At 40.3% G+C, this 25,935-nt stretch overlaps 1 protein-coding gene across 2 annotated transcripts in view; it reads left to right on the top strand.

Moving 5' to 3' along the window:
- The window catches only part of LPP (LIM domain containing preferred translocation partner in lipoma), a 503,236-nt gene extending 477,975 nt beyond the window's left edge, over positions 1–25,261 (top strand). For both annotated transcript variants that reach the window (XM_012642267.1, XM_012642274.1), the window contains exons 8-10: positions 15,686–15,864; positions 21,976–22,096; positions 24,992–25,261. In XM_012642267.1, the coding sequence (XP_012497721.1) occupies positions 15,686–15,864; positions 21,976–22,096; positions 24,992–25,120 (429 nt within the window). In that variant the 3' untranslated portion in view covers positions 25,121–25,261. The remainder of the gene's footprint in view (positions 1–15,685; positions 15,865–21,975; positions 22,097–24,991) is intronic.
- Positions 25,262–25,935: the final 674 nt, after the last annotated feature.

Genomic DNA, 25,935 nt, shown 5'->3' with positions numbered 1-25,935 from the left:
AGAATAAGATGACAAAAATATCTCACAGGGAATCCAGGTGTTTACCCCAGTAAAGAGGAGACTAAGGAAAGGCAGTATTTTCAATGTTCTTTAGGGCTCTAATGTAGAAAATGCAACAGATTTATGCATAGAGGGCAGAAGTTAGAACTCATGGGGTAGAAGGTATGAAGGTATTTACACTGAAATAAGAATACCCTAACCATGAGACCTATCAGTAGAATGGACACCTTCCAAGAGAGTCTGCTACAAGCAGTTTCAGGGCTGGACAAGCACTCACTGACTGGGGATGTTATAGAGGGAATTTATGGATCTGATCGACTAGAGTAGATAACTCCTAAGGTCCTCCTCATGCTAACATCACTCCGTGATTCTATGTGAAATTCTAGCCCCTCAATAATTTCTTTGACTGTGCCATTAGAGAAATAATTTCTCCTTATTAATTGAAGGCTACAAAAAAAGAAAGGTATTGCCTTTTCACATCTTGAGATGTTAAGAATAGTACTGGATACTTCTGAAGAAAAGGAATTGTATACACATGTTCCTGTACCAATGTATTCTCATGCTAATACAGGAATAAACAGTAGCTTATATAATTTGAAAACCACATTGCCATTCGCGTGGACAAGGAAGGTCTATCTTGTATTATACTCTTTGGTTTGGCCATTATTGTTGCCCAAAATGCCTAGCATTTTGAATATACCTAACTAGCTTCATGAAGGTACAGTGCATTAATTTTAAGTGGCTATGTCCAAAATTTAATATTCATTCATTCAAGTAGTCAATAAACAACCTCTACTATATTTTATGTACCATCTTCAGTGCTAGAAACATAAAAAAAAAATGTTTTTTTTATTCTCATCTTTGAAGAGCTCAGGATCAAATATGAAAACTATGCTTCTGTTTCAATTACTATAGCGACATACCCAATCACTCCAAAACTTAGTGGCTAAAAAGAACACTCATGATTTATTATCTCTCACAGTACAGTGGGTCAGAAATTTGATAGCATCTAAAATGGACAATTCTAGCTTGGGATCTTTTTAAGTGGTTTCTGGGCTGAGGTGTCACAAAGGTTTCCTCTCATACAGTTGGGCCAGGAATTTTCAAACAGCTGGTCTGGAACAACTGGGGCTCTTCAAGCCTCTCCCTCTGTCTACACGAGGTCTATAGCATGGTAGCTCTGGGATAACTCAACTTCTTACATGGCAATTGCAGTGGTTTGATTGTGTATTTCAAAGTTCATGTGTTGGAAACTCAATTTCCAATGCAACAGTGTTAGGAGGTGGGCCTAATAAGAGATGATTAGGTCCTGAGGGCTCTACCCTCATAAATGGATTAGTGTCATTAGCATGTGTGTCGGTTAGTTATCTTGAGGGTGAGTTGTTATAGAAAAAAAAAAAAAGCGTTCAAATCCCCCTTGCTCTCTCACTCTCACCTTCTCTTGCCCTTCTGTCTTCAGCCATGAGATAACATAGCACTGAAGGCCCTCACCAGATGCTGACATTATGCTCTTGGACAGCCCAGCCTCCAGAACCATGAGCCAAATAAAGTTCTATTGTTTATAAATTACCTAGCCTGTGTATTCTCTTATAGCAGCACAAAACAGACTAAGACAGCAGCTCAGGGCTCCAAAAGTCTGTATTTCAAGAGAAATACAATATTACATTTTACAATTAGCATCAGGAGTCATGCAGCATCACTGCTACAGCCTTCCATTGGCCAGGCAGTCACAAAAATCTCCCAGAACGTCACGTCTCACTAGTGGACTATTAGTATCACATTGTAGGATGGGATACATTTTGGTGTGGCCATCTTTGGAAATTGCAGTTTGCCATAGAATATGATCAGGTAACACTATTATATACAGGGTCCCTGCTATAAAGAAGGTATGAATAGTGCTGTGAAAGAACAGAAGAGAAGGAAAATGACTAATAAAGGAGGTAACATTCACACATCCTGGGCCCTAAAAGTTGAGGCATTTAACTTGTTCAGAAAAAATGTCTAAGGCAGAGTTGGGAGTGGATGGAAGGGCATGCAAGAACAAGGAGCATAAAGTGTTAAAAAGCTTGGGTTGATGGGAATGAAGACTGAGTTTGGGGGGTAGATAATGGGATAGGCACCTAGAAAGGGTGGGTAGGACAATATCCCGAAGGGCCTTGATCATCAAGTTAAAAGGTTTGGCCTTGGGAAGCAGTGACTGTCTTTAGAGCACAGGAATGTAGAAGGATCCTCTTCAGTAATCTCTTTCATCTACATTCTTTTCTGCTTTGATAGTAAACATATCATCTCTGTTAAAGTTTACTTCCTAGCTTAAACTGAACACAGACTCCAAACCATTGAATCTCTTGCATTTTTTTTTACCCACCACAAACAACTCTAGGATGGCATGCATTTGAACAAACCAAAAGTGATTTCACTTTTCTAATTTTCAGAGCTTTTTGGCTAAATGCAGAGTGAGAAATTCATACCTTTTTCAAGCAGTGTGGGTTCTTTTTCCCAATTTCTCTCATCCATCTGGTTCTCTGGAGGTCTTGGAATCCAGGAACGTGTTAGTTCACTGTGCTATAATCCAAAAAAGACTGCTAAACTGTGAAAGAAAATTTGCATTCCAGAAACACTGAGTTAGTCCACCACCCTTTTGCAGCAGCAAGTAGAAAACATCTGTATTTTCTGTCTCCTTTGTCTCTCGGCAGTTATAGAATAGAAAACCCTGTACTCCCTGTCTACACTTTTCATACCTAGTTAATCTAAATCACTTTTGGCAGGGTGGGGGAGGAATCAAAACATGGAATTATTTTATTTCTAGTGTCATAAAATATTATAGCCAAGATACAATTTAAGAGAAACAAATCACTTCATCAGCTTCCCTTTGAGCTCTTCATGAAGTTCCATTCTGGCGAATGGGTTCTGGAGCTGGGTATTTGACATACACACCAGCAGTGCTTTGTTCAGAAAGAAACCACAGTTGCAGCCATGATGTTGGCATGTCTTTATGGCCTCGCTAAGCTATGGTACTATCTTTTGTTTTCCATTGGCAGAAATATAATCAGAAGGCCTTGTTCTCAACAGAAGCCAAATGATTGCCAAATCTGCTCAACTGATCTCTGGAGAATCAAAGTTAGCCCACGGCCCTCTGGCTGTTCTCTTTGCCACTCCCAGGAGGTGCAGGCTTAAAGTTTTCCCCTTCTTTTGAAAGAGGATCCAGTTTGGGTCCAATAAGCTTTTCTGTCGTCCCCAGGAATACAAGGAGAGAGACCTTCTCTGACCCTGGTTGTTGGCTCAGACCACCTGTGGTTTGCTATAATTTAGGAAGTCATTGCAATTCATAGAGTTAGGTAGAAAATAAACATCTTGGCAGGGCTGAGTTTCAGGCAGCTCTGAGGGGAACCAACGCATGAGTAGAATGATATTGGGAACATTTCTAGTCTCTGCTTGCAGATCTTGATTCTAATAGATGATTCATAATGGTTTAATTCTGATTTGGAATGTGCAGGCAGACAGTCATTACTATGTATACACATCACTGAAAACATCATCACTTGGGCACAGGTTTTAGATTTCCCCTGGATGGGTAAGTTACCCATGGTAGACAAATACTGCAAGTAAAAAGAGTACCGTCCTACTTACTATGTTGTGTGATTAACTTCAGATCATTTATATTCCTAGGAAAATTTATAGCACTAATTTATTTTTTTTGAGAAATATACTCTTTTTAGATAGAATCAAAGAACATAAGAGTTGAAAGAGACCTTAGCTTATTTCATGCCATTTTTTTTAATTCAACAAATACTTATCAATTGCCTGTTATGTCTTAAACACTGCTCCAGAGAATGTGAACAGGCTAGTTCAGAGATAATAAATATGGCAGCAACAAAATAGATGAGGTGATTTCAGATAGTGATAAGGACTATGAAGAAAGTAACAGAGTAATGAGATAGAGTCTGGCTCAAGAGAAGGAACTGCTTACATAGAGTGGTGACAGAAGGCCGTCTGAGGATGGGGATGACAGTTTGTGTATGTGTATGGGAATAGATGCTGTTGGATGAATCTTTAAAGTATTCGCAAATGATCATTCATTCGTTTAATTAATAAAATATTTATTGAGCTCCTTCTGTGCTAGGCATTGTTCTCAAAACTGGGGATGAAGCTGTGAACAAGACAAAGAATGCTGCCCTATTGAAGCTTTTTATCAGTCCTCAAATCAGTCAGAGTTTCAAGGGACCAAGAAGTCTATTAACTTAAATTCTTTATTACTTTAATTTTTTTTGTATTTACCATACCACCTAATACTTTATTTTTATTTATTTATTTTTAGACAGAGTCTCACTCTGTTGCCCAGGCTGGAGTGCAGTGGCGTCATCATAGCTCACTGCAACCTCAAACTCCTGGGCTCAAGTGATCCTCCTGCCTCAGCCCCCAGAATAGCTGGGACTACAGGAGCAAGCCACCACACCTGGCTAATTTTTGTATTTTTTGTAGAGACAGGGTCTTGCTCTTGCTCAGGCTGGTCTTGAACTCCTGGCCTCAAGCAATCCTCCCACCATGGCCTTCCAAATGCTAGGATTACAGGCATGAGCCACTGCGTCCACCCTTAAATTCCTAATTTTATTGGTGAAAGAATTTAGGCCCAGAGAAGAAATGCTTTGCACAGGACTCACTGCTGGTCTCTGGCCTTGGCAAGACTAGGATACAGCCCTGGGCTTCTGGTTGATTTCTCTTTGTCACCAAACCATACAGCGTCTCCGTAAACATCTGTTTCAACAATTTTAGTTTCAAGTAGTGCTGGGATTAGTTAGCATTGTGATCCAAAGACAACTTTTTTTTCCCCATCAAGGCCTCTGTGTACTCTGAAGATAATGTAATTGAGGTTGTCATAATTGAGGGTTTCACAGGCACTGGCACTGACACCAGGGGCTTAGTTGGGCCTTCATTGTAGTTAATTCAAGAAAATGGACCCTGCCAAGTATATGCAAACTATACAGCATAGACCATAGACTTGTCTGTACGCATCCTAAATGCATGATATGTAACTGCTCCATCACTTAATAGGTCCTCTAGGTATGTAAACTAAAACATATATATATACATATGTGTGTGTGTATGTTAATACACACACACACACACACATATATATATATATACACTCTTGAAAACAAAACAACAGGGAGGAAAGAAAAAATCTGTATTTTCTTAAATTCAATATCCAGAGGATCGTGGGTACCTGTGTGTGTATGACTGTCGACTTCTCTCCAATAGTAAGAGTAATGGAAAATAGGTTCAGTTGGTTAGTCAGAGACTGACGAACCAAAACTTTAGGGTCTGTCCTTACTTGGATTAATTCTTCCCAGAGAAAAGAGCTTTATAACAATATCTTTACAACTCTTTACATTCTTAGAGAGTACTTCTCACATTTCTTATCTCATTTAATTCTCACATTTCTGGGAGGTAGGTAGGGCAGAATATTTAGTATCTCATTCTATAAATGAGAAAATTGACAAATAGTTTACAAAATTTTGTTCAAGGTGCTGTATAACTCCAGCTACTCTGAAAAATGACTGCCTTGGTGAAACTGATCTGAGTGTCTATTAATAACCTCTATTTACAGATGCTGTTAGCAGGAGTCATAGAAGATGGACCTAAGACATCATAATGTGAGGCTTTGGATAGGATTAGCTCCTCTGAGTTCTTCGCCGGGGGACGCTATATTTATCAGGGTGCAATAATCTTATTTTGACAGTGGCAAAAACCCAAGTAATGTAATACACTCATCCTAATGATTTTTCATTGGCAATGTAAATAATTGTGTTAATTGTGTCATATTCTTGTTAACAAGGGTCAGGACAGCAAAGAGAAGCTTTGACACTCTACAAAGGACCTAGTGAGGGGCTGGGAAAAGAGTACTGCATAGAAACCATGTCATCTGGGTGCTGAACTCAGCTCTTTCACAAAATAGTATGCAACAGCAGGCAAATCAACTTCCCTGAATGCAGTGTCCTAGTATGTAAGGTGAGGATCGGACAAGAGGGTTTAAGACATTTTTTCAAGCTCTATGAAACTACGTATTTATGAGAGGCTATGGCACGCAGCATGCTAAAGATTAATAACTGCATTCAGCGTAATTGCCATTATATGGAATGAGATAGATATCTGAGAAACTTAATTGAAAAATAGTGTAAAATAGAAGAAAGAGCCTTTGTCTCTGGACTTAGAAAACACAGATTCAAATCCTGACCACATTTATAGTCACATGGCATATAATGGGGATAAGAATTCCACCATTCTACCTACTATACCAGATTGTTGTGGAGCTTAAATGAGGTCCTGTTTGTGTACACTTAGTAAACTTTAAGTATTTTACCAAGTCAAGGTGTCAGGTTTTGTTTTTGTTGCATAAAGGAATGTAAATTACTTTTATGAAGAACTAAGAAGTGTACGGACTTGAGGTATAATAAGGTTTACACAGAAGAACAGCTTTTTCACGAAACTCTTGAGAAAGCGGGGGGCGGGAATCACTTAGGAATCCAGAAGTCATTTTATGTTATGACATTAACCAGTTATCCCAGACGATTATATACAGAATTCCTTAGATAATCCATTTAAGAAAAAAAGGGAAAGATATAAAATATAGGAGAATTGATGACGAAACAAAAAAAGCTGTAGAAATGTAGTGCTTATATATAGTAATTTAATTAAATGATCAAGGGATGCCAAGTTAATTGAATATATGTCCTAGCTCCTTACAGTATATATAGGGAAATTATATAAAACTAACATTTTTTATGTAGCCAGGCACTGGGTACTTGCCTTCATACATGTGAAATCATTTAATCCTCGCATTTCCATCTCCTTTAGTAGATAAGGAAACCAAAGCCAGAGAGGTCAAGACAATTGCCTAGACTTTTGAACCCACGCCACTTTTTAAATAATTTATCATTAATTCTCTTGTTGTATATGGCAGACCTTCTGCTCTGATTCCTAAGTTAATAAGTCCTAGCATGACTGTACCTTGAAAATGTTGTAAAGGCAAATCTATGATTTGATTTGGCTTAGAAGGAAAGGAATTCTATTCTTTCTTCCCCCTCAGGATAGTCTCAAAGGAGTTCTCTGATATATTAATTTTGCCCTTGACATGAAGGTCTCACCCACAGTCATCAAATCTTACTTCCCTGTCTTTTCCTTACCCCACATTTCCTAAAGATCATGAAACTTTCAAGAGAAGTGCTTCGGAAGACTCAGCATGACACATGGGTTACACATTTTAAGGCGAAACACCACCTCTCCAGGCATTCAAATCTAGATAAAGTAAATGTCCTATAATCGAGATTTTCTTTTCTGATTTACTAAAGCTCAGATCACAATCCCAACCATAGTGCTTAAAAATAAATAACAGGGCATAATTTACTTTGTAAAGAATATAATTTATGGGCCAGGTGCTGTGGCTTATACTTGTAATCCTAGTACTTTGGGAGGCTGGGGTGGAAGGATCACTTGAGGCCAGGAGTTTGAGACCAGCCTGGGCAACATGGTGAGACCCTGTCTCTACAAAAATAAAAAAGTTAGCCAGCCGTGGTGGCACATACCTATAGTCTCAGCTACTCCAGAGGCTGAGCTAGGAGAATTGCTCGAGCCCAGGAGTTTGAGGTTGCAGTGAGCACTCAAGCCAGGGTGACGGAGCAGTCCCTGTCTCCAAAAAAGAAAAAAAATGTGATTTATGGCTCATGAAAAAATTGAATAAAATGGCCTAATTGCCCTGATCTTTTTTGTCCTTTTTGTTGGCTTTTTATATTCCTTTGGTTTTAGGGCATATTTCTTAATTTTAAAGCCAGTTTACTTAGTCCAAATATAAACAGAAATTTTTTTTAAGAATTTTTTTTTTCCAAATTCTCTACTAATAGTAATACACACATCTTGTTTGTGCTGCTTTGGACATGGATGTTCCTCTGGCAGTGTTGAGTTCCCCTACACTAGTGCTGCCCAAGACACAGATTTTGTTATAATATTCCTCCTGTGAAGTGAATTTTGTTTCAGTGCCGGCTTAGCTGAGACTCCTCTCAAAGAGGATTAGATAATGAAGAACTCTTCTTATATTACAACATTAATTCCAAAAAAATGGTAAAATAATGTTTTTTTAAGTGCCAGCTCAAATCCCACCTAGAATAGATTCCGAGAGTCATAAACCAGCACTACCCTGCCCACTCTCTCACCATTCATAAGTAATTACTCTCTTCTCTTTGTTCCTATCATACATTACTCATGTCTCATTAATAGCAATTTGTTGTACCCTTTAACTTGAATCAGTTATTTATGGATGTGTCTACCTCTCCCCCTACATTGGGAACCTTTGAGGACAATGATGGCATCTTTGTCTTCTTTCTCTTCCTTGGTACCTGCGGGGCTGTTAAACACCTCGATTCACTCTTTCAGCTTTCTGCAATTCTAGTGTAAGTGGGGAGGCAGCTCTTATTTCTCTTCAGAGAAGCACATGAAAAGTTTGCTTAAAGGGGATTTATAGAAAGCTGAGGTGATACAGGCACTAATTGCAAAAAGTTGTATTCAAAAAGATTGGCGGAAGTGAACAAAAAAAGTTGAAATGCTCTTACTGCATTTTCAGTTATGAGTTTCATGGCTGTCATGAGGGGGGTCAGTCATGACATCAAAAGAAAATACATTTTAGAGATAGGATGTCATCTAATAAATTGTTTCAAAACTTTTTCTATCGGGAAAAATTAAAGCTTTTGTCTGTAAAAGAGAAATTTTGATTCTCATTAAAAAAATCACAGTCATAAGGATGGTATGATGAGAGACTTGCTATTATTTTCAGTCTGTTGTGAAACACAGATACAGATGCAAAGATACATTTAGATTAAGATAGAGATATAGGTAAAGGACATTTGGAAAGAGCAAGGAAATTTTCTTAAGAAATGCATACCTCACAAGGAGGCAGAGCTGTTGGAAGGTCTTGTACTGTGGGCTCCTTAGAACTACCAAAGTCAAATGCTATCTTTAGCTGCAAAGGAAACCCAAAAGCACTGCCATCATTTAGAAGGCCTTCTTGATTAGCAGAATCAAGATATAGAATAAGTTTTTATTCCATAATTAAATTAGGTAACATAATTATTTGAGTTCAAATAATGGTACTGGCATTTCAAGAGAGATTTGCTGAGTCATAGCCCTGCTCTCTTTTTACTGTCCCACATTGCCACTCTGTTGGGAACACCTGCACTTGAGCTGTGCTCCCAACCTTCCAGCATTTTTCACATCACAGCTCATGTAGAAAATGATGGCATTCATTCTGCACAGTGGAATAAGTAGATGAGGCTTCTCCCGGCCCAAGGCGACCACTCAGGGGCTCTGGAAACCTCTGGCCCCTCTTTTCACTCCCAAATATGGTACACCTGGAAACCACCTGTGGCACACCATGTCTTAGCCTGCCAGTTGAGAAGGTCTGGACTAGAGAATTGTTTTGCATGGTTAAATAAAATAATTTTATTTTATATAAAATATATATCCAGAGTTTATTAATTCATTTACTAATCAATGGTTGTAAAGCATCACTTTTGTGCAAGAATACTGTTGTAGATGCCAGAGATCCAACAATGAATTTTCTCTTATCCTGTAGGAGTTTGGGAGACAAACTGTCTTAATATCTTGTTAACTGAAAAAAATAATGAGGTTAATAATTTGGAACAGGAGAGATTTATTTCTTGTTTACAGCCCCCTGCAGTGACCATTCAGGCAAGCTGGGAAACAGGGCCACAGCCAGGAACATGTGCTTCTAGGGAGGGGCAAAAGGAAGAAGAGGATTTCATACTAAGTGGGGTGGCTGAATATACATATTAAACAAGCTATAGGAGGAGTCACAAATATTTATGAAACGAGATCTATGCACCTACACAATGGGGCTTTCCATCCTTTCATGGGGTCCATGTTTAAAAATGGCCATCCTTTCTGTCAAAAAGGTGAAACCAGGACACAAAACCCTCTTTGCACATTTCTGTGGACTATTAAAACAGCTTCATGGTTGGTGATCTTTTATCAGGAAAGAATGCTGGTCTGGCGCTGAGGAAATAAAGCCTGATGGCCGTTAGCAAGGGAGGCGTAAAATGATGCGTGTCCGACTTCCCATCATCATGGCTGGGAACTCAGTTTTAAGTTCTCTGGGGCCCCCTTGGCTGACAGAGGTCCTTTTGGTAGCAGGGGGTTTAGGATTTTATTTTTAGTTCACAATCTCAACATGTTTCCTCTCTTTGTTTGCATGTAACTTGCAGGTAGTAAGCCTGACTGCCTTCTATTTGCAACGCTGAGTGTGTCTACTGACATATAGAATAGGTGCAGTGTGACGTAGCAGAGGGATTCTCCATTGGACAGGGAGTTAGGAGACCTATATTCTAACTCCAAATCTGCCACTCGCTGGGCTCGCCATCTATACCTTAGTTTCTTGAATCTGGTAGTTGCAGGTGAATCATGGTTTTCAAACAGTTCAATGTGGATCCCCCACGGGCTCCCTCCTTACACACTCTTCATCCAGAAGTGATTTGGGGCTCTCTGGGATGTGCTTCCTTGAAAAATCATTCTCTGAAAAAAGGATTATGCGAGAGGGAGGCAAGTAAGGAGAGTTCAAAACTCCTGGACTAGAGTAATCTCTAATGACTTTTCAAGATCTAATATTTTCTAACTCTCTTTTTTTTTTCCTTTTGATCTTATCTCAACAAGACCAAGACTGTATCTGGAACATGAGTTATCACCTGTTATCTTTCCAAGAGTCTTTCCTGTTTCACAATGTTGCTTTTGTACCTAAGAAAGATAAAGATGAATATAAGATCACATTTTAATTTTATAAAATGAAAATTTTAACATTTCTAAATGGCAACAATCACTTTATAGTCTTACAAATCCTCAAATACTTATGCTTCTTGATTTTAAATATCCAACATTGAGCATGTACGTACACCTATGCAATGTGTACCTTATGGTAATATACTTATTTTCTTAACATCTCACTAGTAGTTAATGTTTTTTAGCTATATGCTTCATTTATATTCAGATGATTCTAACGTCTCTTCTGCCTATGAATTAGAAGTTATTTATACAATATCCAAGGATAGAAAAAATGCAACCACATTGTATCTCTGACTTAAAAACAGTTGCATTTCGGAGTTTTATGTACAAAGTTTGTTTGTGACTCAATTTTTATTTTCACGTAACTTTTTCTTTTTAACCACAATTGTATTGCCATCATTTCAGAAAAGTATATAAGCTGTGCCTTTTAGTAACTAATTAATCTCTTGCTTTTATCTGCCACTCTTTCATCTTCTCACTGTAACCATACTTTCATCGGAGTAACTACCTAAAACAATTTCTGTGAAAAAAAAAAATCCTCAAATAGTGCCTGCTGCAAAAAGAATAAAATCTAGATTCTTCACTCAGCTTAGGCCAAAAGGCCTTCCCCAACTGGCTACCAATTACCTCCTGTGTATCACAGACTACGTAGGCCTGGACAGGGATGATGACTCTTGTGTGTGCTATAATGTGCTGCCCAGATCTCTGTTCAGGGATGAGGTACTCACTCCCCTGGCCGCTGACAGTTCCTAGCTGAGTCTCTCTCTGGTAATTACCCTCAACTAAAAAGAACCGCTCACCCAAGGTCACATCTCCTTGTTGGTGGCAGCCGGTATCTACTGACTGGTACATGCAGATATACAAAGGCCCTATCCTCAAGCTTCCGGGAAGGACAACCCTACAGAGACATCCCAGCTGCAGTGTTCTCCATGGAGCCTTTGTCGTAGGTGCAACCTGGTTCAAACCCTCCCTCTGCCCAGGTACTTCCTGCACTTTCCCACAGGTGAAAATTGCAGGGATTCTTCTCAATAACTTCCTGCGTGCAAATCTCTGTTTCAGAATTTGTTTCTTAGGAAAAACAACCTCAGACAGTGGCTTCATGGGGACAGGGAGGAGAGATCACAGTTTAGTCAGAGACTAACATAAACCACTAAATCTAGTGCATGGTATTCAGTGTCATAGGGGAAGAATCATACAATCCTGTGGGACTGGAAGAAACAACTTATTCTGCTCGGGGTATGACCAAGAGAGAAATAGGAAAGATTTCTCAGAAGAGGGGACCATTTGAGCTTCACTTTGAAGAATGAATGAGTAGACATTCTTTTCACAGAGTAGGGAGTGACGTACTCTGGGCTTGTAAAAGAATGTTGCTTACTGAAGATGTCGCAGAAATCTCAGTGTGGCAGCTGGAAGGTGGAGTGCATTGTGGGGGGCGGGGAGAGTGGTGGAGTTGGATCAGGAGTCAGGCCACAAAGCACTTTCCTGGTCTTGAAGGGTTTTAAGCTGGAGTGTGTGCCTTCCTCCTCACTCCCCATCCATCAAACATGGCAACCCTATTAAACATACAAAATGTGATTCACATAGACATATTTGGGGACATCCCTTTTTCACTTATATGCTTAAAGACTTTCTGTTTTCTTCAGAACTATTTTATCGACCATTTCATTTTAATCTACTTCAGGAAAGCCTAATATTTATAAGAAGAATGCATCTTTTTGTATGGCTTTAATATAATCATAAGATGCAACAAAAATCTGCCTCTATAGTACTTGAAATTCTACCATTAGCGATTTCTGGAATTATAAGTGGAAAGACACAGTAAAGGTAATATAGTCCAGGTTTCTAACAGATGAATCCCCCTTTCAAAACTCTGATAAGGGGTTATCCAATTGTTAATAGTATATTTCTGATAATGGAAACAGTCACTCTTTCCTATTGTTGATATATCACAGAGCAATAAAATTGCAGAGTTTGAATTAATTGTCATTTTATAGGTGAGAAGACTGAGGTCTAGAAATAAATTATTTACCCAAGGTCATACAGTAGATACTGACAAAAACAGAAGGATAATTCATATTCTTTATCTAGCAAATTTTCCTCTCCATGCCTACATAATGAATTCCTCAGATCCCTTTCTGAATTACTGGGAGTCGGGACATTGGGGTATCAGTTCCACCTCTGCCCCTCATGAGCTCCAGAACTCAGGTCCAACTGATCAGTTCTCCAGATCTATGTGTGCACCTATGCAATGAGAGCCTGGAACAGAGGGACTCCCAGCACCCTCCTCCCTGACATTGTGAGTTTCTCTAAGAGCAGGTGTGCCCAAGGGGACTAGTGGGCCAGCTGGAGACAGGAAAGGTGGGGGTGGGGGGTGGGGGGGAGGATGCAGTTAAGGGAGTTGGCTAGTGAAGGCTAATGTGTCCTCCTCCATCATTCGCTAGCCCGGGATGCCAGTCAACTGCGTTCTCAGAACCCTTATTTTCTGATTTGGGTGCATTTTGCAATAGGCTGATTTTAGACATATTTTACACTTTTTTTCACTGTAGCAGAAATGTTTGGATTACCTGTCATTTGAATAGAACTTCTATAGACCATAAAGTCTTTCCATAACAACTGACTAAACCTTATATGTTGCTGCTAGTTTTGAGTAAATGAGCTGAATCTTGTAGCCAAGCCTCAGTGCAAACAAAAACATTTTCTGGTCAAGCATTTTCTGGTTGTTCAACTCCATTACAGGGCTGGCTTTTAAAAAAAAAGAATTAAAACCACAGAAGAGCAAAACACAAGCCTTGGGAAGACAATTTCCAACCACATTAGCTCAGATCATCAGGGTAGAAAAGAAGCAGGCCCTCATTCTCCAGACCATCATCATCTCCAGACTCTCGTCCTGTGCTCTTCTGCTATTTTAATTTCACCACTTCAAAATGGGGGAAAAAAATAGGTTAATAGTTTCCATGAGTTTAGACTGTGACCAGAGGCGTACTAAGCAATTTCAGAAGCTCAGGCAACCGCAGCTTTGAGGAAAGGATGATGATGGATTTACCAATTCATCTTGGGATGGATTCCAGAGTTAAGGGAGTCAGGCCAATACTGTGCTGCCAGGGTGGGATGTAAACAATATTCCTTCATTCATTCTTTTTGCACACATTCATCCCAGGCTTATTTTTATTCCAGACAGTATACAGGGTGCAGTATGGGACAGAGGAAATATATTCTTAAGGCACAGGCCCTCCCCTTAATGAAATTACAGTTTAGTAGAGGAAATATACATATGTACAAATAATTTTAATAAAATTCATACTGTAAGCATTGCAAGCAAAGTAAATATATAGCATTCAGTAATGGAAGACAAAGAAACAGTTAATTCTAGATGGGGCCATCAAGGAAGGCTTCACTGGGGAATTGCCTTCTGGTCTGTAGCTTGAAAGGTCAAAATAGCAAATTGCTAAATTGCTTCCCTAAAAGAATTAAGGAAGCTTTCTGTAGGCTTGAAGAAGAGTGAGAAATCTGGGATGTTAGGAGAAGCTGAGCCTAGAAAGGAGGGTTGGATACCATATAAGGAATTAGCTCTTTTCACATTGTGGAGAAACCCTTAAGTTTTTGTTATCAGGAAAGGTACTCAGTCACATCTGTGTTTTGGAAAGTAAATCAGAAGTCATTTTGGGACAAGGGGAGTATTATAAGAGAAAAGATGCAAACAAGGAAGCCAATTCAGGGGCCACTGCTATAGGTCAGACATGAGGACACAGTTACCTATGTGCAGCCACTTTTTTCTTCATAGCCATTCAGAGATTCTCCTAGCAAGAGGGAAGTTACCCCTTAATTTCCACATTCCATCCAGTTCTGCATCTTTCTAATGAGATGCACATCCCAGGTTTATGCCTGATTGTAAACTCAGTGAGTCAGTTCAGATATCTCAACTGGAATATAGCGTTTTACATGTAAAACATGGTGGTTTGGTAAGAACGTGGGATTCTATGGAAGGGTTAACAGCCAATCTATCTAAGTCCTGACTCACTAAAAGTGGTCTTTTAGGAGGTGTTCTGTATTTTTAAAGCTCAGCATATTTTTAAAGCCAGATAAATTGGCTTTCTTAATTCACTTTTCAAAATCAGACCCCTTCTAGGTTCAACATTTCTATCAAGAGTTTACAAACCCTCAACTTGGAAACGGTGTTTGAATCAAGGTTTTAAAGGGTCAGAAGCCTCGTTGATTATGCTGAGCTCTGATTTGGGTTCTGCAGCTAGTATGCTGCCTCGGGCATCAGACCACTCTCTAAAAAGTTAGGGGCCTTGGTGACCCCACTAGGTCTTTGATGATGAATCAAGTTTTAGAAATAGTAGTGCAGCTTTCTCCAAATGGAGAACCTGGGTAGTATGGTTCAGGGGTCAACAAACTAAAACCACGGGCCAAATCCAGTACATTGCCTGTTTTTGTAAATAGTTTTACTGGATGCCCATTTGTTTACATGCTGTCTCTGGCTGCCTTTGAGCTACAACAAAGAAATTGAGTTATTACGACAAAGCCAGAAATATTTACTATATGGGCCTTTGCAGAAAAGTTTTCCATCACCCTTGCTATAGGAAACAAGGAAAGGAACAAGGGTAGCAGTCAGAAAACATGCGTTCTAAGTCCTGTATTTTCCATCTACTACCTGGGTGATCTTAGAAAAGCTACTTGACCCATTGAATTGTGTTTCCTTCTCTCTATAATGCGGAGTACACTCTGCCTTCCTCTGAGTACTGTGATGAGCACACGAGCCAATGTGTTTTGTAAAAATGCTCTTCACGCAGCATGGAGCCCATCAGGCCTCTCAGCCTGATGTTGTTTTTCTTTCCTTCTTCAGAATACTCTGGAGCAGTGCAACGTGTGTTCCAAGCCCATCATGGAGCGGATTCTCCGAGCCACTGGGAAGGCCTATCACCCTCACTGCTTCACCTGCGTGATGTGCCACCGCAGCCTGGATGGGATCCCGTTCACTGTGGATGCTGGCGGCCTCATTCACTGCATCGAGGACTTCCACAAGTAGGCAACCTACTCTCCTTCCTCCAGCCTGCCAGTCCTCTTGAGGTTGTTCTTATTCCCTCGCATCTGGGCCATACATTCTTCTCTCTCAGAGCTATAGAATCTCAGGATTTAGTGGGACCTTTAAAAGAGCAAATTTATCCCCTCATCCAAATACAGGCATTAACATCAGGTGGTCATCCCGCCTGATCTCTGCTTCCCTGGGGCTTGTCCATTGCATCTATGTGACAAAGTTGACTCAACTGTGGCTCCAACTGTTACGAAGTTCACTCAACTGTAGAGTATTATACTAGAAAGAGGCAGGATCCTGGCCTAAACCTGAACAAGATATGTGACATTTGGCAAATGGCTCAATTTCTCTGAGCTCTTCAATTTAGTCATTCAAAAACGCTGTCCTAAAGCTCTGTCAGCTGTGACAACTCAGGGTTCTCTCAAAAGCTAACCTCTGCATTCCTGCCGCTCTGCGTAGAGGAGGTTGTGGTAGACAGACACAGAACACAATCCAGTTCCTCTTACTAATGCAGGCCTCACACATATTCAGAGGCAGTCATGCCATTGTCGACATATTCATGTGCTTCCCTAGTCTTTTCCCCCACCCAGATCTTCTCTTCCTTAGGTGTTTTTCTAACGACATTCATCAATGTAAATTGTGCAATGTTTTGAGGAGGATTAGAAAGTAGGGCCTCAAGATCAAGGCCAGTTATGTCCCCATTTCCTCATTCCTCTCATTGGTTGGTCCTCCTTTCCTCTGTGATAGCTGGAGTCTCGAAGAAAATTATACAGCTTTGTATTTTGCTCATTTTGATTTGGCCAGTTGGTTAGTTGGTTGATAACATTTGTTGTGTATTTCTAAGAACTGTATTAAAGCTATAGATGTGATTTGTGACCGGTAGGCTCGAAGGTTTTCCGGCTTGTGTTTGTTAGGCAGTGGCTTTGAGGACAGCCTTTGAGGCTGTCAAGGACATGAAGCTCGTATTGCTCACCCCTTTGGGTACCTGTTCTACGGCCTCCAAATGTATGTCTTGTGGGTTAATTTTCACCTCTCTGTGGATTGTCAACAACCAGGAAGTACTCACCACAAGCAGTTTGGGGATCTGGGACTCATATTTTAAAAATGAAATTCCTGACCACTTTCCAAGTAGCAAAGAAAGTGTAAACCTCACTAAAAGACATGAGACTGAATGAATTTTAAAAGACCCAGAGGCAGAAATTTTCAACCTGAATTAGACAAGGAAGGGCTCACTTTTAAAGGGCAGTCACAGCATAAATTGTACTTCACATTATTGATATTTTAACTTGTAATTACATGTGAAAAAAAAAAAAAAGAAAAAACCCTGCCTCTATTTAAGGGAAGTGAAAAGATACCAATGGGAAGAAAGTTCTGTCACTGTTTCTCTCCTTACCCTAATCCAAGAAAGCTTGATAGATATAATCAGAGCACACATGTTTCTTTTGCTGGAAAAGATTGATATATTACACCCCTCAATTAAAACAGGAAATCAATTCTGACAAATGTAAGTTTATATCTGTGCCATTTATCTTTCATTTCTAGGAGTGGGGAGCATAATTAGAGACTTCCAGCTTGTGACATAAGTGTGCGGGTCTGAAAGCTCCAAAAAAGTATACTTGAGCAACTAAAGGGGAAAAAAAAAAATTGAACCCCCCTGCTACCCCCATCCCTAGTTAAATGCATGTTAAAACATAAATTATTCTTTAAGAATGATGTCTTCATGATTGGCAGTTATGTACGGGGAGAAGCTTCTTGATCTTTTCCCATTTCTCAAAGGAAAATAAGAGAATGTTTTATAGAACTCTTATTTCTGAGCCTTAAAATTACTAGAATGCAAAGCAGCTAAAAGTCCAGCACAGGATGGGCTCTGGAAGGCCAAGGAGAGGGTAGCTAAAAGGATACAACCTTTTTCTCCACACAGATTTTTGGGATTTTGTTTTTGGTCATTCTGAATAGGTCTCCCTCTGTGGACTTTTGGGAAATCTATTTCAATTCAATGCAACTGACATTTATAAAGAACCCTCTATGTGCCAGTTACTGTGCTATGTGTTGAAGAAGAGAGATATAAGGAGAGAAATTGCACAGATATATATAAAGAAGTCTCTGTCAGCAAGTAGCTTGCCAGGAGGAGGGCAGAGAAAATGTGCAGACATAAGGCAGAAAGGGCTGAATGCCATGAGGCCAGCACAGGTAAGGTCTTGTGCTGTCAGAGTCAGAAGAGATTACTTGGCTCTGCGATCAGGGTAGGCTTCATGGAAGGAGAATTTGAAGAGTGTTTTTTAGTTTTTTGGTTTTTTTCTGAGACAGAGTCTCATTCTTTTGCCCGGGCTAGAGTGCCGTGGCGTCGACCTAGCTCAGAGCAACCTCAAACTCCTGGGCTCAAGCGATTCTTCTGCTTCAGCCTCCTGAGTAGCTAGGACTACAGGCATGTGCCACCATGCCCGGCTAATTATTTCTATTTTTAATTGTTTGGCCAATTTCTTTCTATTTTTAGTAGAGACAGGGTCTCACTCTTGCTCAGGCTGGTCTCGAACTCCTGAGCTCAAGCAATTTTCCCGCCTCGGCCTCCCAGAGTGCTAGGATTACAGGCATGAGACACCACACCCAGCCTGGAGAGTGTTTTAAGTGTGAAACAAGGAGATTCCTGGCAGAGGAAACAAATCAGCCAAAGAGCGAGGGCACAGAGTTAGGACAGGGTTCTTATATTCCAGGAAGGTTTGCTTTGCGGTAACTAGGGCAGCCTGGGAGTGCAGGTTACCTTAAGGTACAGGAAGACCCATGAGAAGGGATTTATCTTACCTGCTTGGTCTATCTTTTAAACCACTGCTTCCCAAACTTTACCATTCCTACAATTCACTGAGGGATCTTGTTAAATATCATATTCTAATTCAGGTCTGGGATGGGGCCTGAGATTCTGTATTTCTGACAAGTTCCCAGGTGATCTTGGACCACACTTGAAGTAACAACCTTCTGAAATACTATGTTTGAAGCCTCGTGAATGGGCCATCCCCTACATCAGCAGTTTGAAGCCTCATGAATGGGCCATCCCCTACATCAGCAGTTTGAAGCCTCATGAGTGGGCCATCCCCTACATCAGCAGTCTCCAACCTTTTTGGCACCAGGGACCATTTTCACGGAAGACAATTTTCCCATGGACCTGGGAAGTGGAGGATGGTTTATGGATGATCCAAGCACATTACGTTTATTGTGCCCTTCATTTCTATTATTATTACATTATAATATATAACAAAATAATTATACAACTCATCATAGGTTGGGGACCCCTGCCCCACATAACCACCTTTGGTCAAAGTTGGCGCGCGTCCTCCAGCCTATTGGACATGAACTGCTTCACAGATGCCATTTCAGGTGACTGCAATAGACTCAGTTCCCTACGGCCTGACCGCCCGCCCACCCCAACACATACATACATACTTTCCCACTTTACCTAAATGGCTGTTTTTAAAGACTCAACTCAATTACATTTCCTCGAAGAAGACTTCTCTGATCTCAATTCCTCCCTATTCCCATGTTTGAATGTACGTCTCCTTCTCTATGTTTGTGTTTTATACAGTCTTGTAAATCTGCCGTAGGTAGCACTCACCACCATCTGAACTCCTTCTCAGTGGGTGCTGGAGTCCCTGCTTATTCCTGTATTCCCAGGGCCAGTACAATGAGAAGGCCCAGAAAAGCGGGTTTATTTAACTAACTCTTTCCGTGTGTTGAGGCTTTATTCCACTATCTGTGCTTTCTTGTCAGGGATATTACCCTTATTCATTTGTTTAGTCAGCATCCATTCGTTGATTGCCAGAAACGTGCCGGGATACAAGTTGACTAAGATGATCCCTCTCTGAGCCTTGGCTCCCTTGGCTGTAACGTAGAAATGATAAAACTATGTCCTTGTAATGTTGCTGTCAGTAGAAAATAACATCAAGTGTGTAAAGTGCTTACCAGGGCTTGGCACATAATAAGCACTCAATAAATTGTGGCCTTAATCATCAAAAGTGTTTTTATCAAATTTATTAGCATTATTGTCCGCTTAGTAAACTATGCCTTGAAAAGGACCACCTGTGATTTTGAACCCTCCTTGAACTGCTGTCCAAGGAACACAATGGAGACTGTGGAAGCACCTCTTGTCTCGTCACTTTGCTTTTTCCCATCATGGAAATGTGGCTAATTGGTAGGAAAGAATCATTACTCAGCAAGAATACAGTTTGTCTTTTCAAAAGGGAAGGAGCTTGAGATTGAACATAAAGTTCAAGCAAAATCTTTTTTTAATAGAGAAATATGGCAGATACTTGACTTCATTAAATATAGCCCAAATTTCTTTTTTTCTGCACCAGTTATGGTGGTTGTTTCTGGAGTCTCAGAGATAGAGCAAAGTCCTGTCCTTTGGAAGCTTACAGTTTAACAGTTCCCTGGTCCCCAAACATATGCAAATAATTGCTACCAAAATAGGAAAATTCAGTGAAAGAATTTTTATCTGAGAGGAGCAAGTCATTCTACTTGGGGAAATTGGGGAATGCTTATGGATACGTTGATAAGCAAAACATACACACACAGAGTATGGGGAAACTCTGCGAGGGCCATTGATCCCAGAAGCCTGCTTATTTCACCACTGATGACCCAGATTTAAAAATAATCAGGTAGTCCAAAGCCATTTTTTGCCACTGAATATAAACTTCTTGCATAAAATACCAATTATAACAACTCTGATTACTGCTGCGGTGGTACCATGATCCTTTTAATTTTTCTTTCATAGCAATCAATTTATCTGCTGCTTAATTCATATTTATTTAGATTGCAGCCATACAGACGCCTTTTGAGTGCTGCCAGGAAAATTAATATGTACATATAGAGTATAATGTATGTAAAAATGCTTTGACAGCCATAAAGTGCTCTACAAAGTATTAGATTACTATCATTATTTCTTTTTAAGTCTCACTACAAATAGATAAATTTTAACATCATTAATCTTAAAACCATTACCATGAAAAAACCAAGTAGCACAGTCTGTTCTCCTTTCTTTTTAATCTCTTCACTTCTTATCCATGTCCATTTCAAATCATGTCTCACTTGGCACCTTCACAATGCCACCTCTAATTTCCAGAAAATACAGAAGGATACATGACCTGTATATGCGGCCCATTAATCTGTCATGAGAAAAAAAAGGTTAGGGCCCATCGGTCATATTAAGAAATGCTAAGAAATTAAGAAATATTAAAATTCTTTACCAGCAGCCTCAAAAACATATGCAGATGTGTATGTATGTGTTTGTATACGCATGCCATCTAACGGTGCTAAAATTCTTTAAAGAATAAAGAACTTGACAGCTCTTTTACTTTTTCTTTCTGTTTCACACAACAAAAATATAGGAAATGCAGACTTGGCCATTATAACTTTGGTGTAATAGGTGTTTAAACTCACTAACCTCTGCCCTTTTAAAAAGCTATGTATTTTTCGTCAGTTCCTAGAGTTCAAGACACACTTCCAAGAAAGAGGCTGTAAAAAGTGAGAGCAAGGCAACCTTAGAATTTTTGCCTAGGACCTGAGGAATGCATACAAAAGCCTAGAAGCAAAATTCAGAAACAGTAGGAGTGGGATAGACCTTTGTTCTCCCCTCTGGCCAGCTACACGGAAGCCCAGGGTTTATATTCAGAATCTATCCAAAGGTGAAATCTGTATACTACATCCCATGTGATAAAAAGCTACTAGATGTTCTTTGTTCCTAAGCAGTTCACACACTCACCCTCACCTTGCCAAATAGCAAGCACGTTTACCATCTAGAGCAGCGGTCCCCAACCTTTTTGGCACCAGGGACCGGTTTCATGGAAGATAATTTTTCCACAGACAGAAGGGGGAGAGGTGGTGGAGCTCTGTGTCCTAGTCCCTAACTGACCACAGATGGCTGAGAGGTGGGTGGAGGGGGGTGGACCACACATCTAGAGAACCTCAACAGCCTAGGGTCTAACTCCCTCATTTTGCAGATGAGGAAGCAGATGCCCTGACTCCTGGTTTCTACCTTTCCTTTTTACCTCTGTGTCTCCCCTCTTTGTTGGTGCCTATGCTCAGTATCTAACCAGCACTCTCTCCATTTTCAGGAAATTTGCCCCCCGATGTTCTGTGTGCAAGGAGCCCATCATGCCAGCCCCGGGCCAGGAGGAGACTGTCCGTATCGTGGCACTGGATCGCGATTTCCACGTTCACTGCTACCGGTGTGAGGTCTGGTCGAGGCCCCCGCCCTGCCAGTCTGTGGCAGGCACTGGACTGCCCATTAATGCTTGGTTTTCATAAACATAGCAATTTTTAAATGTGAAAAAGGCCTTAGTGCCTGTGGTCATGGGACATGAGCTTTAGATTTGACATTGGCATTTTATATAAGTGATACTGGATAAATCACTTTAGCTCTCTCAATCTCACCTGTAAAAAAGGATTCAAATTCTTAACTACCCCAAATATGGCTATGAGACTAAAATACACAATTGCACATTAAAGGACATTGTAAATTGCAAACTACTAACTTAGTGAGAAATGATATTATTATTATACTGAACCTTTAAGTTTGACTCTGATACTTTGGTTAACTGCTCCCATGGGGCAGAGATGCCGTTGTCACCCACTGAGAAGGATAGGAATTCATTCATTTCAGAGCAGTTGGAATTTCTTGTTCAATGACATGGAGATTAATTTATTGATTAGTAAGCACTGACTGAGTGCTAAAAACAAGGGGTCAGATGGCTGCTAAGGGCACAGGAGAGGCATGCACAAGGTGCTGCGACAATGCACCAAACCGACCCGTAGTCCAGGCTGGGAGTGACAAGGAACGCTTGTGAGAGGAAGTCAGCTAAAACTTAGGGGACATGTTGCCACTAAGACAAAGGAAAGCAAGTCTTTCCCCCTACCATTTGGGTATCAAAAGGGTACCACATCCAGATAATGATTTTAAAATGTTTTCTTATCTTGGTGCTATAAGTTGCCCAGACCCCCTCCTTTGAAGCAGTTTTCTTGTTTTCTACTAGCTCTTAGGAGTACAGTACTTTTCAACTCCTTTGTCTATCTGTGAGGGATAATATGGACTTCCTTATCACCGCATCCTTGTGAGATTGGTGTAGCAGACCTTCCCAGGACACAGGCCGGCAGGGCTGTGTGGGCTGCCCTGGCTCTCTGAGACTACATCCATTTCATTCACTGCCTTAGCTATAATTGACCATCTGTTTTATGTAATGTGCTTTGTTTTGCCCTAGAGCCCAAGTTGCATGCCTCTCTCTGGCCTTAACATAAGAACAGATAATAAAAATTACCAGCTTTTACCCAAGGTTTTATGACTAGGGAAGCAAAGAGAACAACAATGTCCAGTCATCATCTTTAAAATGACCCAAATAGTAAGTGTGTAAAGAGCTGACAGATATTTTAGAGATTTTACTGATGGAGAAACTAAGGCTTAAGGAAGAAAGGCTCGCAACATTCCTCACATGCTTGATATTACATGCCAATACCAGGAGGCTCAGACTTTTAATGGTTTTGGCTTTTGTACTAAGAGTTGCATCAAATGTGCCTTCCCTCCTCCTGAATTAAATGGTAGCTGTACAAATTCGGTTTGCTTTGAAATGCTGAGAATTTTTTTAGAAACAAAACTATGAAACGGGAAGAACACCGAATTAGAAGAGAGAGCAGACCACTATTCTAGTACTGCTAGGACTGTGTAGACACTGCAAAGATCACTTCCCTCTCTGTTCCCCCCCTGCCCCGTCAAGGAGGCTGTGCCCCGCCGGCAAGGCTCCTCTTTGCTCTTTGTGTTCACAGCCTGAGTGCTGTGGGTAACTCTGGGCTCCAGGTGTCCAGATGACTGTAGAGATTCACTCATTAAAGGCTTAAAACTATACTATGAAATATCCTTGTTTCTTTTTATTGTGATGAAAATCTTTTGTTTAGTTCCATTGCTCAGTTTCCCAAATGTTTCTAGAGCTGTGGTATAGCTGCAGGTTCTTTTTGGCAAAGCCAAACTTTCTGTGGAGCGTAACCATTGCTGCTGTTGTCTTCTGGGCGACGCCCTGTTCGAATTTCAATTTCATTATGTGTCAAATGCAGACAGGAGCTTCCACTGACCTCCTTGCCACCGTGGTAGACAGCAGAGGTGAGGTTAGCAGCAGGTGTGGCCTTTTAGAGTTTGTACTAAAGTTAGTAAGGACACACACCACAAGATGAAGTACTATATATTTATTTTCCAAAGAAACTTCCATTTTCTCCAAAGACAATGGCCAGCATTTAACTGTTATATAACACTTTCCGAAATGGACCCTCGGAGGCACTGTCAACAGTAGTATAATCCTTTACAGTTACGCAATTCTTTGCATTTTTTCAGAGTACACTCACATCCATTATCCTCTTTGATTCTCCCAACAGCTTGGTAAAGTAGAAAATGCAGGAATTATTTTCAGAGTGCAATCAGCCTAGGTGTATTGACATAGGCTACATCAGACTAAGGGTGGTGCCCAGGGGGCCTGTCTCCCAGTCTAGCACTCATTACACCATGCTACCTCCTGTAGAAAATACAGCAAACCATCGTTCCCCACAGACTTTAGGATTTTATTGTCTTAACTACAATTGGAGTAAATATGTAGCACCCTTTGGTGACTTTTCTGCTTGGCAGAAATCACTCTACCTTTGCTTTTACCCAGAAATGGCCAAAAAAATTCCATTCCTGCACCTGTACATTCCTTTTGAGAGATCCTTAAACTAATGATAGAGGGTAAAGATGAATTAGCAGTCAGGAATCTATTCTTATTTTCTCTCCTTGTTGTAGTTTGGGTGGGAAAGCAAACCACTATGTGGGAGCCTAGACTTGTGGACTCTCCTCTTCCTGTACCTGTATTTCATTATAAGTAACCTTAGGGAGGTCATTTTTCCATTTGTATTTATGTGCCCAATGTCTAATTCAGTTTAATTCAAGATATTAATATGTTATCTAGTAGGGGAAGGGATGTGGGGGTTGGCGGAATATAAGCAGGAAAGATAGTGGGCATATATTGCCTCAGAATAGAAAGCTAAAGAGTTGTTCTTCACATATGTACTTTACATATTCACTTACATTGTTTCCATCTGTCTTCTTTTTTCTAGGATTGTGGTGGTCTCCTGTCTGAAGGAGACAACCAAGGCTGCTACCCGTTGGATGGACACATCCTTTGCAAGACCTGCAATTCTGCCCGCATCAGGGTGTTGACCGCCAAGGCGAGCACCGACCTTTAGATTCAGTCACCTGTTTAGCTAGTTAGTGGATGGTGCTGAGAAGAACGAAACACAAGAAAAAGCTAAGAAAAGAAATAGGAAAATAGAGGAAAGGCAATCAAACTATGGGATGGTCTCGGTTCTTCATCTGCTATTAACCTTTCATTAGAAACACATAAATTATGAGGTTTTTTTTTTTTTAAGTTCTTACCAAATACACATTTCACATTTAATCATGTAGGACCTTGACGGGCCTTTGTTCCCAAGGACTTCCACATTTTTGCACAGATTATACTCCATCCCATTCACTTCTGCATTCCTGTAACTTTTAATCCCTATGTTTGTCTCACTTTTCATCTGGTTGAATGGCTTTTTTTAGTGTGGTATTTGCTGTCACACAGTTTTTCCTGGGTGAGTCTGCCAGCTCACAGGTGCTTTTAGGCTTGATGTCGCCATCCTATCGTTTCCACATTGCCTGTGATCATAAAGGGTAGCCATTCTTTTGCTATGTATTGAAAACTATATTTTTCTATTGCTCTATACCACTCATGCCCCTTGAGGGAAAAGTACACGATTTCTTTGTTAGGCTATAAAGAATTTAAGTTGTAAATTACATAAGTGAAAACAAGCCCAAATTTAATTTGTAACCTTCCAAATTCAGAATCTGTAGTGACCAGTGGTTAGGGCTCATTTGAAAATAGTTATTGGCCCATGGGTAATAAGTGGTGAAAGAAAACCAAGCTTTAATCTTTTCTAAAGAAATTATAGGTGGGATAGACTGAAAAAAGCATTTTGGGGTATGCTTAAAAAGGCCATTATCATATCACGATATTACC

Source organism: Propithecus coquereli, unplaced genomic scaffold (genome assembly GCF_000956105.1).
Source record: "Propithecus coquereli isolate 6110/MARCELLA unplaced genomic scaffold, Pcoq_1.0 Scaffold10, whole genome shotgun sequence".
NCBI lineage: Eukaryota > Metazoa > Chordata > Mammalia > Primates > Indriidae > Propithecus > Propithecus coquereli.
This window is presented reverse-complemented; position numbering and strand designations above follow the sequence as displayed.